Source organism: Brassica oleracea, chromosome C9 (genome assembly GCF_000695525.1).
Source record: "Brassica oleracea var. oleracea cultivar TO1000 chromosome C9, BOL, whole genome shotgun sequence".
In the NCBI taxonomy this organism is placed as follows: domain Eukaryota; kingdom Viridiplantae; phylum Streptophyta; class Magnoliopsida; order Brassicales; family Brassicaceae; genus Brassica; species Brassica oleracea.
Genome location: NC_027756.1, coordinates 20,554,854 through 20,568,472, shown reverse-complemented (window position 1 = coordinate 20,568,472; position 13,619 = coordinate 20,554,854). Strand labels below are relative to the sequence as shown.

The window sequence follows — 13,619 nt, the reverse complement described above, 5'->3', positions numbered from 1 at the left end:
CTAATAATGAGTATATGTAAACCCCAGAATCAGAACATACGTTACCTTGTATAGCTCTATAATGGGGTATTTTATCTCTCTAGGGATGCTTTTGAGGAGTAATTCTCAATAAATTTTTGTATTGAAATTTTTCATTGAATACATTGAAAAAAAAATTTTAATTTTTGGTAGAGCACAGCATGTGCTGTTCCAAATAGAACTGTACCACAATAAAAGAAGAAAAAGAGACATATATATATACCTGTGCATTCTTTTTTATTTTAATAATAATAAAAATTAATAAATAAAAAAACATACGTTTTCTTACCTACTTCAATTCAATGATATTCTAAATATTCTATTCAAAATAGGTAAAAATCCATCTTTTTTCTGCAAATATTTTTTTGAACAATGAAATACAAATACATGAAAAAGTAAAGTGTTTAAAAAAAAGTTTTCTATTTCTTATATGTTTATCTGCTCGAACAGATCCTATCATGAATACCGTTTTTTATGGTATGCGATCGAATTGGAATATGTAATATCATAGGTGAAAATGAAATTACTTTTTTTCTAGTCGTTACAAAACTCCATAAGTTCCAGCGGTATTTCTAAATTCTGTTCCATTTGGATCTCTTTCTTATAAAAAAAAATTCCAATTGAATCTAGTCTCCGTTCATACGGATTTCATACATTCCATATATCTTGGAGTTGGATAAAATTTCATGTGATTCAGTAAACAGAATAGAAATTCCATTATTGCTAGATCGAATTCTATCTATATGATTCGGTGAAGAATGAGATATGGGATTTTTAAAATAAACGGATAAATGATAAATTCAAAAAAGATGCTCGGGGGTGGAAAAGAGGGAACATCTACAATACCCGGATTTAATCAGATACAATTTGAAGGGTTTTATCGGTTTATTGATCAGGGTTTAATAGAAGAACTTTCGCAATTTCCAAAAATTGAAGATATAGATCACGAAATTGAATTTCAATTATTTGTGGAAACATATCAATTGGTAGAACCTCTGATAAAAGAACGAGATGCTGTCTATGAATTACTTACATATTCTTCTGAATTATATGTATCCGCGGGATTAATTTGGAAAACCAATAGGAATATGCAAGAACAAAGAATTTTTATTGGAAACGTTCCTTTAATGAATTCCCTTGGAACTTCTATAGTAAACGGAATATACCGAGTTGTGATCAATCAAATATTACAAAGTCCTGGTATCTATTACCAGTCAGAATTGGATCATAACGGGATTTCGGTCTATACCGGCACCATAATATCAGATTGGGGGGGCAGGCTAGAATTAGAGATTGATAAAAAAGCAAGAATATGGGCTCGTGTGAGTAGGAAACAGAAAATATCTATTCTAGTTCTATCATCAGCTATGGGTTCGAATCTAAGAGAAATTCTAGAGAATGTTTGCTACCCTGAAATTTTCTTATCTTTCTTAACCGATAAGGAGAAAAAAAAATTGGGTCAAAAGAAAATGCTATTTTGGAGTTTTATCAACAATTTTCTTGTGTAGGTGGGGATCCAATATTTTCTGAATCCTTATGTAAGGAATTACAAAAAAAATTCTTTCACCAAAGGTGTGAATTGGGGAGGATTGGTCGCCGAAATATTAACTGGAGACTGAATCTTAATATACCTCAGAACAATATATTTTTGTTACCACGAGATATATTAGCAGCTGCCGATCATTTGATTGGGATGAAATTTGGAATGGGTACACTTGATGATATGAATCATTTGAAAAATAAACGTATTCGCTCTGTAGCGGATCTTTTACAAGACCAGCTCGGGTTGGCTCTGGCTCGTTTAGAAAATGTAGTTAAGGGAACTATAGGCGGAGCAATTAGGCATAAATTGATACCTACTCCTCAGAATTTGGTAACTTCAACTCCGTTAACAACTACTTATGAATCCTTTTTCGGATTACATCCATTATCTCAAGTTTTGGATCGCACTAATCCATTGACACAAATCGTTCATGGGAGAAAGTTGAGTTATTTGGGCCCTGGCGGATTAACAGGGCGAACTGCTAATTTTCGGATACGAGATATCCATCCTAGTCACTATGGGCGTATTTGAAAATTAGCAGTTCGCCCTGTTAATCCGCCAGGGCCCAAATAACTCAACTTTCTCCCATGAACGATTTGTGTCAATGGATTAGTGCGATCCAAAACTTGAGATAATGGATGTAATCCGAAAAAGGATTCATAAGTAGTTGTTAACGGAGTTGAAGTTACCAAATTCTGAGGAGTAGGTATCAATTTATGCCTAATTGCTCCGCCTATAGTTCCCTTAACTACATTTTCTAAACGAGCCAGAGCCAACCCGAGCTGGTCTTGTAAAAGATCCGCTACAGAGCGAATACGTTTATTTTTCAAATGATTCATATCATCAAGTGTACCCATTCCAAATTTCATCCCAATCAAATGATCGGCAGCTGCTAATATATCTCGTGGTAACAAAAATATATTGTTCTGAGGTATATTAAGATTCAGTCTCCAGTTAATATTTCGGCGACCAATCCTCCCCAATTCACACCTTTGGTGAAAGAATTTTTTTTGTAATTCCTTACATAAGGATTCAGAAAATATTGGATCCCCACCTACACAAGAAAATTGTTGATAAAACTCCAAAATAGCATTTTCTTTTGACCCAATTTTTTTTTTCTCCTTATCGGTTAAGAAAGATAAGAAAATTTCAGGGTAGCAAACATTCTCTAGAATTTCTCTTAGATTCGAACCCATAGCTGATGATAGAACTAGAATAGATATTTTCTGTTTCCTACTCACACGAGCCCATATTCTTGCTTTTTTATCAATCTCTAATTCTAGCCTGCCCCCCCAATCTGATATTATGGTGCCGGTATAGACCGAAATCCCGTTATGATCCAATTCTGACTGGTAATAGATACCAGGACTTTGTAATATTTGATTGATCACAACTCGGTATATTCCGTTTACTATAGAAGTTCCAAGGGAATTCATTAAAGGAACGTTTCCAATAAAAATTCTTTGTTCTTGCATATTCCTATTGGTTTTCCAAATTAATCCCGCGGATACATATAATTCAGAAGAATATGTAAGAACAAAGAATTTTTATTGGAAACGTTCCTTTAATGAATTCCCTTGGAACTTCTATAGTAAACGGAATATACCGAGTTGTGATCAATCAAATATTACAAAGTCCTGGTATCTATTACCAGTCAGAATTGGATCATAACGGGATTTCGGTCTATACCGGCACCATAATATCTTCTTTATTATTCCATATATATATATATATATTATAATATGTAACAGAACACAAAATAAATAATACTACTTAAAATAATTTGTATACACAAGTCCAATAGTATATTATATAATTTTCATATTTAATATAAATTTAAAATAATATAACTATAGTTTTTTCAAATACACCAGTAAAAATCTTTAAACATTTTTATTACGTAAATTAAATTTAAAAAAAAAAGATTTTTTCACGCTTTTAAAGTGAGGATTATAACCTAGATTTTATGAATAAATAAAATCGGTTAGACTGGACCGTCCCAATGACAATACGGAATCACAAGGTCCGGTTAACAAAACATTGCAGATTAGGTTTCAAGCGCATAAACTTTAACCCTCCGCCGCATATTTGCTAGGGTCTTCCCACTAGCTACTCACTCCTCACTCGATTCTCTTGTTCCATCTTTGTCCTCTTGTTGAACTCGTCTAGTCAACAAGGCTTAAAACCGATCAAGCAAGCAGTGTTTTCGTGTGACTCGTTTTTTTTTGATTCCGGAAATGGCGAGTTTGAACCCGTTCGATCTCTTAGGAGATGACGCTGAGGATCCAAGCCAGATTGTTTTGAGTTTACCGAAGAAGGTCGAGAAAACAGCTCCTGTTCAGCCTGCTAAAGCCGCTAAGTTCCCAACCAAGCCGTCTCCTCCTTCTCAAGCTGGTAAAATGTTTCTTTGATTCGTAACAGCTTTAGTTTTTCAGAGTAGCGTTTGACTGATTCAGTTAAAGTGAATCTTGTTGATGGTTGTAATAAAAGATAGATAGACAAATGTATGATTTTGTCATTTGGAGGGTTCGAGTGTGTTACTACTGTCTTAGTTTTTTTTTTGTAACGTGTAATAAAAGCATCTATGTTGTCATTTGCATCATTATCTTGAATTTTTTTTGATAAAATGTAGTGAGGGAGTCGAGGAATGGTCCTTCGGGAGGTCGTGATGGTGGTGGGCCTCCTCGTGGTTCGTTTAACCCCGGTGGAAACAGACCTCATGATCCAAAGGATGGACCAAAGGATGGAGAAAGGAACGGTGGGTTCCGCGGACACCGTGAAAGTGGTGGTCGTGGAGGTCACATTGGTGGATTTGCCAATGGTAAAACTGGTGATGTTGAACGCCCAAGGAGGGTCTATGACCGCCGTAGTGGAACCGGTCGTAGGTAAAGCTTTCTTTTTTAGCTCTTCTACTTTGGTTACCGACTTACTGCTGCTGTTTGTGATTTTTGTTTGTTTGTTTTGACTTGATGTTTGCTAGTAATGACGTGAAACGTGAGGGTGGTGGTCGTGGAAACTGGGGTACTCCTGAAGATGATATTCAACCGTAAGCATCCCTCTCTTCAGTGTGAACTTCCTGCCATTTTTGTTTGTACCTATAGAATGAATGAGTAATAAACTCTTTTGTTTGTCTGATATTAGAGCAACCGAGGAACCTACAACGGAGGTTGAGAAGAGCCCTGTTGCTGAGAAGGAAGGCGGTGAGGATGCCACCACTGATGCAAAGAAAGAAGCTCCTGAAGTTGAGCAAGAGCCTGAGGACAAGGTACAGTATAAACATCATCGGCTACTTTTAACATGTTATTTGAGATGAGAGAAGTCAAAAGTTTTAGCGTCAAGGAACTATGTAGACTAACTTTGAAATTGGTATGAGTTCGTTGTAGGAGATGACGCTGGAAGAGTATGAGAAGATTCTGGAGGAGAAGAAGAAAGCTCTGCAAGCCACAAAGGTGGAGGAAAGGAAAGTTGACACCAAAGTGTTCGAGTCTATGCAACAGCTCTCTAACAAGAAGTCCAATGATGAGGAGATCTTCATCAAGCTGGTGAGAATCTCAATTATTCTAGTTTTTATTGTTTCTTATAGAGCAAGAGTTGATGATGCTGGTGTTTTCCAGGGATCCGACAAGGACAAACGCAAAGATGCTGCTGAGAAAGAAGAGAAGGCCAAGAAGGTCTTTGTTTCTTTCTCTTAATACAAGTCTTTCGGGTTTGAACAGTGTGTACTGAATCTTTGCTTTGTTTTGTGTTTACAGTCGTTGAGCATAAACGAGTTTTTGAAGCCGGCTAATGGAGAGACCTACAACCCAAGAGGTGGATACCGTGGAAGAGGAGGTCGTGGACAGAGGGATGGAAAAGTCAACGGAGGAGGAAACCAAAGGAATGGAGGAGCCTCTGCTCCTGCTCCAGCTATCGGAGACAGTGCTCAGTTCCCATCGTTGGCCAGCTAAAGACACCCTTTCTGATCCTTCCAAGCATCTACCTATCTATCTATCTCCACTCTCTTTTAGTTTAATTTTGTTGTCTTAGTTCTCCATCATTTTTTGGTAGCTTTGACTTTATGATGGAAAAACAAAATTATAATATCCTTTTGTCTCACAAAATTTTAGATTCTTTTGATCTTATCTGCCATAGTTTATTTACTGTCATATTAATCTAATCTTTAAAACATGAATTATATATTTCGGATTTACATTCTGAGAGTGGAGAAAATAGAAAAAGGCTACTTTGCTTTATTTGCATGGAAGGACCTTTTACTAGAGAATGTTGAATTTCAAAATACATCGGAAAAGAATAGCAAAGCCATGAAACAGAAGAAAAGGAAGTGTGTCAATTGGGGAAGTCTTCTTACATGCAATGCAAACAAATGATTATAATGGTGTAATGATCCAAAGAGAACTTGTTGAGACTAATGGGGAATCAAGAAGAGCAACATCCTGATTGCTGCTGGTTCACTGGCTGTCCGCGAATCTGGACAGTCGGTGGCTTGGCACCTCCAGATGGTTGGCTAGCCATTCTGCAGACAAAAAAACAACAAAACGGTTTTAAGTATGGAAGTAAAAAGGGGCTAAGGAGCACAAGTAGAGAATCTAATTCCAAACCTGGTCTTAATAGCAGCAGTCATGGCCATGAAAGCTTCTTCAACATTGGTTGCATTTTTGGCACTTGTTTCCAAGAAAGGGATCCCAAGTTCATCTGCAAACGCCTGTAGGAGGAGGAGAAGGGGATAAAACAATGTTTATTATTATCATTTCGACAAGGTTTACACAAAAAGAGGCCACTTGGTTGGTTTGGTTTATTTACCTGAGCTGTCTCAGTGGATACAACCTTCTGTGAGGTGAGATCGTTTTTGTTCCCAACGAGCAGCTTGTTGACATTCTCACTGGCGTAACGGTCGATTTCATTAAGCCATTGTTTGACGTTGTTGAAGCTCTCTTGGTCAGTGACATCATAAGTGACCTGCCAAGAAACGTCAATTGTGAGGGTCAACCAAAAGAAGGATATATCATGTATTAACAAGAAAGATGATTTGATTTGTTGAGAGAGTGAGAGTGCATACAATGATCCCATGAGCTCCTCTGTAGTAGCTGCTGGTGATTGTCCTGAAACGTTCTTGGCCTGCTGTGTCCCACTGTGTACACCAAGAATACCAACAAGGGTGATTAAGTGCTCTTTGTAAAAATTAATATTGCTTGTGCAGCTCAAGAACACTTACGATCTGGAGTTTGATTGTCTTTCCGTCCTGTTCAACTGTGCGGATTTTCTGGACATCACATCATTACTAAAAGATTTAATACTTTTTATCCCGTTTTTGGCGTATTAACAAGCAAGGAGAAGAGGATGCTTACAAAGTCAACACCAATGGTACTGATGTAGCTATCCAGGTAAGAATCATCCTGTACACACGAATTCGAGATATTAAACTGTAAGAAGGCAAAGAGTAACAACGATACAAACAATAGTGTAAACAGAGAATGGAGTAATGGTTTTCGAGAAACAAGTATTGAACTTTTGTTCAATGTTAAAAGGGACAGAAACTAGAGTTACATACAGCAAATCTTAGAAGCAAGCAGGATTTTCCAACACCAGAGTCACCGATAAGCAAAAGCTTGAACAGATAGTCACTGCAACAACAACAAACAAAAAAGGAGAAAAAAAAACATCATTAAGACAATCTAAGTGAAGCTTATAAAAACTCATAAAGATGATGTCTTTTGTCATGTTTCAAACATCTGAAAGATATGGTGATGGGTTTGTCGGCATAAACCAGAACAATGAATCCTCTTACGAAAGAGTGAGATCAAATGTCATATATTAGGCATGTTCGTTCATTAAACGCCGCGACCAACGCTGGCGACTGAAATTTGTTCGTAATTTTCTTATGCGCTGGTCGCTGGTGAAGGAAAATAGAGAACGCGCGTTAGAATAATCGACGGATTCCGGTGATGTTTGTGCCGCTGAAATAAATAGCGTCACCGTTCATCTTTTCTCTCTCTTTCATACGGCTGAAAAACATGGATGCTCTTCCATTTTTTTTTCTCGCGTCTGTAAATTTTCTCGTTTTCTCTTAAAATTTCAGTCGCAAGTGTTAGACGTAGCGTTTAATAAACGAACAGTCCTAACATGTAAGAATCCATGCATGTAGCAAATATAAGCCTAGATTTATCATCTATTTTCGATTGTAACATGTATAAAATCAGCTATAACGCATATGTAAACAGTAAACCAAACCATCTGCGACATAACATGTGTAAATCTAGTTAGAATAAGTATAATTCATCTATATTAATAGGTACAAATCCTTTTCGTACATACATATTATTATTATTTTATTTTTTGATCGAACGTACATATTATATTATACAACTAGCAACTCCAATTACAGCATGTCAGACCATGAATATTAGGGGGTTCTTATGGAGGGGTTCTTAGCTGGTGATTGTCCTGAAACGTTCTTGGCCTGCTGTGTCCCACTGTGTACACCAAGAATACCAACAAGGGTGATTAAGTGCTCTTTGTAAAAATTAATATTGCTTGTGCAGCTCAAGAACACTTACGATCTGGAGTTTGATTGTCTTTCCGTCCTGTTCAACTGTGCGGATTTTCTGGACATCACATCATTACTAAAAGATTTAATACTTTTTATCCCGTTTTTGGCGTATTAACAAGCAAGGAGAAGAGGATGCTTACAAAGTCAACACCAATGGTACTGATGTAGCTATCCAGGTAAGAATCATCCTGTACACACGAATTCGAGATATTAAACTGTAAGAAGGCAAAGAGTAACAACGATACAAACAATAGTGTAAACAGAGAATGGAGTAATGGTTTTCGAGAAACAAGTATTGAACTTTTGTTCAATGTTAAAAGGGACAGAAACTAGAGTTACATACAGCAAATCTTAGAAGCAAGCAGGATTTTCCAACACCAGAGTCACCGATAAGCAAAAGCTTGAACAGATAGTCACTGCAACAACAACAAACAAAAAAGGAGAAAAAAAAACATCATTAAGACAATCTAAGTGAAGCTTATAAAAACTCATAAAGATGATGTCTTTTGTCATGTTTCAAACATCTGAAAGATATGGTGATGGGTTTGTCGGCATAAACCAGAACAATGAATCCTCTTACGAAAGAGTGAGATCAAATGTCATATATTAGGCATGTTCGTTCATTAAACGCCGCGACCAACGCTGGCGACTGAAATTTGTTCGTAATTTTCTTATGCGCTGGTCGCTGGTGAAGGAAAATAGAGAACGCGCGTTAGAATAATCGACGGATTCCGGTGATGTTTGTGCCGCTGAAATAAATAGCGTCACCGTTCATCTTTTCTCTCTCTTTCATACGGCTGAAAAACATGGATGCTCTTCCATTTTTTTTTCTCGCGTCTGTAAATTTTCTCGTTTTCTCTTAAAATTTCAGTCGCAAGTGTTAGACGCGGCGTTTAATAAACGAACAGGCCTTTTAATGTTACACCCTCGAATCTAAACTACGAGAATTTCTAAGTAATCAACATAAACCGCAGATCTCAGTCAAATTCGCCTAGATCTAAACCTATGCAAATCGATAATCGATCAGACAAAACTAAACACAAAAAAAAAGACCTTAAACGAGGGAAATTGGAAGGATCACATATAAAAAAAAAAAAAAATCAATACGAAAAAGCTGGTAATTCGATCCAAATCACATCCTCGTAAATATCAAATCATGAGAAGAGAGGCGTCTTACTATTCAGGATTCATGGCTAAGTCTCCTATCTAGATCGATCTCCCAACGTATAGAGAAGTTGGCTCCACGTCTGAACAAAGACGACAGAGAGAGAGAGAGAGACCTAAACGGTGAGTGGTTATTTACTTTTCTTTCCCCTTCGGCTTAATAACTGGTCTCTTTTTTTTTTTTTTTTTTTTTTTTAAGAAATGAACTAGTGGGCCCCACGCTTTCGCATTTTAAATGCTTTCTGTTTGATGTTTGAATGCCGACCCCAAAGAAATGGGAAAGAATTAGCCGTTTTGAGCTACTTATAATAAAAATAGGGCAGCTTTAGCTATTGAGATACTTTTTTCTAACTTCGTCACATTTCATTTAGTTTTCAAGTTAAAACAGAACTATATACTAATCAGTATGATCCACTATCATCTCTCTCTTATCGTTTTCATTCTGAACTCTTTTTTTTTTAATGATTGACTTTTATCTTCTTCTTTTTTATCGTTTTGAAGTTTTCATCATTCTCTTTTTCAATTCTTTTTCAACAAATCGTCATGAGGTCTTTGGACGTCGTGATACGCAGGAGTCGGGCAGCGTCATCAAGAATTTGGCACTCAGCCGTGGAGATTTAAAACAAAATGTTAAACGAATCAGAAACAAAAAAAAAACAGTTTTGTTTGAACTTTTGAATGTAAAACCATGAATTATGATTGAAAATCTATCAGATCTGGACAAAATACATTAAAAAGTGGAGAAATTCGTAAGGAATCGTGAAAAATAGGTGAGAGAGAGGCGGAGATTAGGGTTTCTGGTCGACAGTGACCAAGAAAGAAGACGAGGTTCTTTTCGTAATTTTTCATCATTAATGAAAAAATCAAAATAAAAAGTTCGTGTGTACATTACTTTCAAACTGTATATGTGTACACCTAATTTTATGTTATACATCAAAGGGATTGTGTACACAATTTTCTCTTTTTGTAGGTTTTCTATCTCAATAACTAAGCATCTACGACTTCATGAACTCACGATAATGTTAACACAATGTACATGTGAATTTTCTCCCTTCTTCCTATGTACACGCAGGGTCAGACATCTTTGGAATCTGACTGAACCCAAATATCATCCTTCACATTTTAGTTAAGAGCTTCTGATTAGTGTGTGTGTTTTCATAGTAGCTTCATGGTAGGTCTTAGCTTGATTAATTTCTGGTTGTTTTACATATGTACACTATCATATTTAGCGTACACATGTACACCTCTTTATTTAAAAGATGTCTGGCCCTGCGTATACAAATCTGACTGAACCCAAATATTTTGGTATAGAGGTGCTTGTATGGTTATGGTACACACCCTTTTGTACATGTGGATATGTAAAGCGATGTACACATATATAGCACTAAAACATTATACATGTGGAAATTTTAAATGAGATTTATACTCTTACTAGCCTATAATCTTCTAATCTCCGCAACAACCAAATTAAAATGAATAACATCTCATCTATATAAGATTTGAGTAATATATGACATGATTCAAAATGTGTTCCCTTTTTTGGCTTAAAGAGGTAAAAATTATTCTTCTTTGAAGTGAAATTGTAGCCACATGTATACACTCTTACGCTTCTTAACGCTTCATTCCCCCAACTCCGTTCTCAACGGCTACCACGGCGGATTCATGTCAACGAAGAAGCTTCACAGCAGAGAATGAACAGTTGAGAATTAAGCTTGGTTGTGGCTGTGAATCGAAAGAAGGAGGGGACGCATAAGAGATGCAAAAACAAAATATTTGCTTGATCTAGATTGCATATTTAAAAGTCTCGGAGAAAATTCGTTAAGAAACTTGAACATATTAGAAGTTTGAGACAAATAGGAAAGGTTATTTTGTGTACACTTTGTGACAAGTACACGTGTACATAAAAAATGAACCAATATATGTGAACACGTTGTACACATATAGGTGAATTGGTGGTTGCTTACTAAAACAATACCAAAATACATAATAAATAGATCAAGTCAAACTGAAAATGGTGTACATGACAATAGGTGCACACATGATTTTGTGTTTTACTCATATTAGCTTTGATTTTAGTTCATTTAATTTATTTTCCAATGCATTTAAGAATTAAAACATGAGTTTAAGATTTTAAAGAGAATACACGATTTTACGATATATTTCTTTAGTAATATACTATGTACACATGTAAAGATAAAGATGTACCCATGTTGTCTTTGTATACATGTAATTATGTACACATGTAAAGATGTACACATGTTATCTTTGTACACATGTAATCATGTACACATGTAAAGATGTACACGTGTTGTACACATGTACCCATGTACATATAAAATCATGTAGTACATTTTTTGCAATTTTATTTAAAGAGTGGCATTTTAGTAAATATATCTTCGTATTTCCCAGATTTTTTAGGGTTTCCTGCAACAATTATTGCGGCTACCATTGATTTCTTTCATTTATTTTTCATTCTTTTGCATTTTAAGTGTAGATTATACTTCAAAATTGCTGCTTTATCACTTCTAAACTGATTTCCAACTTTAGATTTTGAAATTTTTGTGAGATTTGGCCATTTTTGCTCGAGCTTCATCATGTAACTGAAGCGACGACCACCGCAGCCGAGTCCGAGCATCACGACCACCACGCATTGCTGTCAGCGTGCAACGGAGATGAGTTGCAGAGAGAACGACGTGGAGGAGGAAGGATGATTTTGTGGCGAAAGAGAAGACAAACCGCGACGGCTTGCGCTTGAATTCGTCGGCGATGACGGATGAGGACCAGGAAGTACGGTGAAGACATGATGCACCAAGGATTGAGATACCAAAGATTGAAATGGGAAGAAGAAGCTTTTTAGTTTTAAATTTTTGCTTTTCCGTTCCAAAGAAAAATAATAATTAACTTAAAAACATGGTAGGACCACTTTAGTTAGATAAAAGACTTTAGTTATAATGGTTTTGTTTCTAGTCACAATAAACTGTCTCAGTAGCTGAAACTGCCTAATTGTGTAAATAAAACTTGGAAACTGCCCTGCAGTGTAAATGATTCAAGAAATGACAAATAATCCAATCATTTTTTTTCTGACAACAATCAATCTTCTTTACCACTATTTTTTTTTCTTTTTGATTCTATACTCTCGGAGGAAAACTAAATTTAGGAGCTAAAAAGTTCCGAATCTGATTAATCTCTTAAGATATTGATTATAAAGCCTTTTTGAACCAAAAGAAAAAGCTTTTAAGAAAGATTTATTCGTTCTATGAAAATTACAGACAAAGAAAGGTGGAAACATTTGCTTATTTCTTTAGCTTTGCATCGCTTGTGGTGTAAGTCAATGATAACGTGAACATGTCACTACAAAAAAAACAGCAAGGATTCTGAGGGAAAAAATCGTCGGAATTTCGTCGGAATTTCGTCGGAATATTGTTATTCCGACGACATAACGACGAAACAAGTCGTCGGAAATAATTCCTCGGAATTTCTTCTTTCCTCGGAAATCCCTCGGAATTTTTCGACGGAATTCCGAGGAAACAAATTTCCGAGAAAATTTCGAGGATCACTAGTTTGTCGGAAATGTCCTCGGAATATACCGAGGGAGAACTTCGTCGGGATATTTCCTCGGAAGTTCATCGATCGATGCGTTTTTGGACATATATACATCGATCGATAGGAATATACCGACGGACATGTTCCTCGGAATATTCCGAGGAACATGTCCCCTTTCCTCGGAATGTCCCTCGGAATATACCGAGGGAAATGTTCCTCGGAATATACCGAGGGAGCATTTCCTCGGTATATTCCGAGGAACAGGTCCCTCGGTATATTCCGAACGTTTTTTTGTAAACAGATCGATCGATGGATTTATGTCCAAAAACGCATCGATCGATCGAGTAAAAAATATAATTAATTTCCTCGGAATGTAAAAAATATTAATTTTTTTAAAAAAAAAAATTTCTAAAATTTAAATTCGAAAATATGAAATTAAAATTAAAATTGAAATCATATTAATTAATATTCAAAGTTTCACAAATAAAAATAAAACATTCCGAGTTTTTGGAAAAAAAAAAAAAACTACGGGTCTGGCACGTCCGGGAACACCTCGTTCGGGTACATCCTCTGCATCATCTCCATCATTTGCTGGTTCAGCCTCCTCTGTGCCTCATAGCCCGCCTGTTGAGCCGCCATCTGGGTCTCCAACAAAGATATACGATCATCTTTGTCCTTCAACTGAGCCGTAAGTACTTCTGGATCAACAAAGGGCGGTGGTGCAGAAGAAGGAGGAACCGACCGGGTGCGACGACCCAAACCGAACAAACGTCCCTTCTTCTTTGGAACCGACTGAATAGAAAA

The 13,619-nt window shown here is 36.4% G+C and overlaps 2 protein-coding genes across 2 annotated transcripts; one reads left to right on the top strand and one right to left on the bottom strand.

The window, feature by feature from the left end:
- The first annotated feature begins 3,619 nt into the window (after positions 1-3,619).
- LOC106318754 (suppressor protein STM1-like) lies at positions 3,620-5,695 on the top strand. The gene is made up of 7 exons (XM_013756876.1): positions 3,620-3,955; positions 4,194-4,446; positions 4,542-4,607; positions 4,703-4,826; positions 4,945-5,103; positions 5,176-5,232; positions 5,314-5,695. The coding sequence occupies exons 1-7, from the start codon at positions 3,799-3,801 to the stop codon at positions 5,506-5,508; spliced, it is 1,011 nt and encodes a 336-aa protein (XP_013612330.1). The 5' UTR covers positions 3,620-3,798; the 3' UTR covers positions 5,509-5,695.
- Positions 5,696-5,768: 73 nt separating this feature from the next.
- Positions 5,769-9,444, bottom strand: LOC106318755 (ras-related protein RABD2b-like). The gene is made up of 8 exons (XM_013756877.1): positions 9,286-9,444; positions 8,452-8,524; positions 8,249-8,296; positions 8,116-8,163; positions 6,618-6,689; positions 6,362-6,517; positions 6,160-6,263; positions 5,769-6,074 (listed from the first exon to the last, which is right to left on the bottom strand). Exons 1-8 carry the CDS (start codon positions 9,297-9,299, stop codon positions 5,978-5,980), a joined length of 612 nt encoding a protein of 203 aa, XP_013612331.1. The 5' UTR covers positions 9,300-9,444; the 3' UTR covers positions 5,769-5,977.
- Between the last annotated feature and the right edge of the window lie 4,175 nt (positions 9,445-13,619).

What these genes read in the sequence shown, in the direction of transcription:
- LOC106318754 (XM_013756876.1), top strand. Translation starts at nt 3,799, where the DNA reads ATGGCGAGTTTGAACCCGTTCGATCTCTTAGGAGATGACGCTGAGGAT. An exon ending in CCTGAAGATGATATTCAACC is followed by an intron (nt 4,608 to 4,702) that starts GTAAGCATCCCT and finishes GTCTGATATTAG; the next exon opens with AGCAACCGAGGAACCTACAA. An exon ending in AGCAAGAGCCTGAGGACAAG is followed by an intron (nt 4,827 to 4,944) that starts GTACAGTATAAA and finishes AGTTCGTTGTAG; the next exon opens with GAGATGACGCTGGAAGAGTA.
- LOC106318755 (XM_013756877.1), bottom strand. An exon ending in GAGGAGCTCATGGGATCATT is followed by an intron (nt 6,518 to 6,617) that starts GTATGCACTCTC and finishes GTTTCTTGGCAG; the next exon opens with GTCACTTATGATGTCACTGA. An exon ending in ACTGCTGCTATTAAGACCAG is followed by an intron (nt 6,075 to 6,159) that starts GTTTGGAATTAG and finishes TTTTGTCTGCAG; the next exon opens with AATGGCTAGCCAACCATCTG.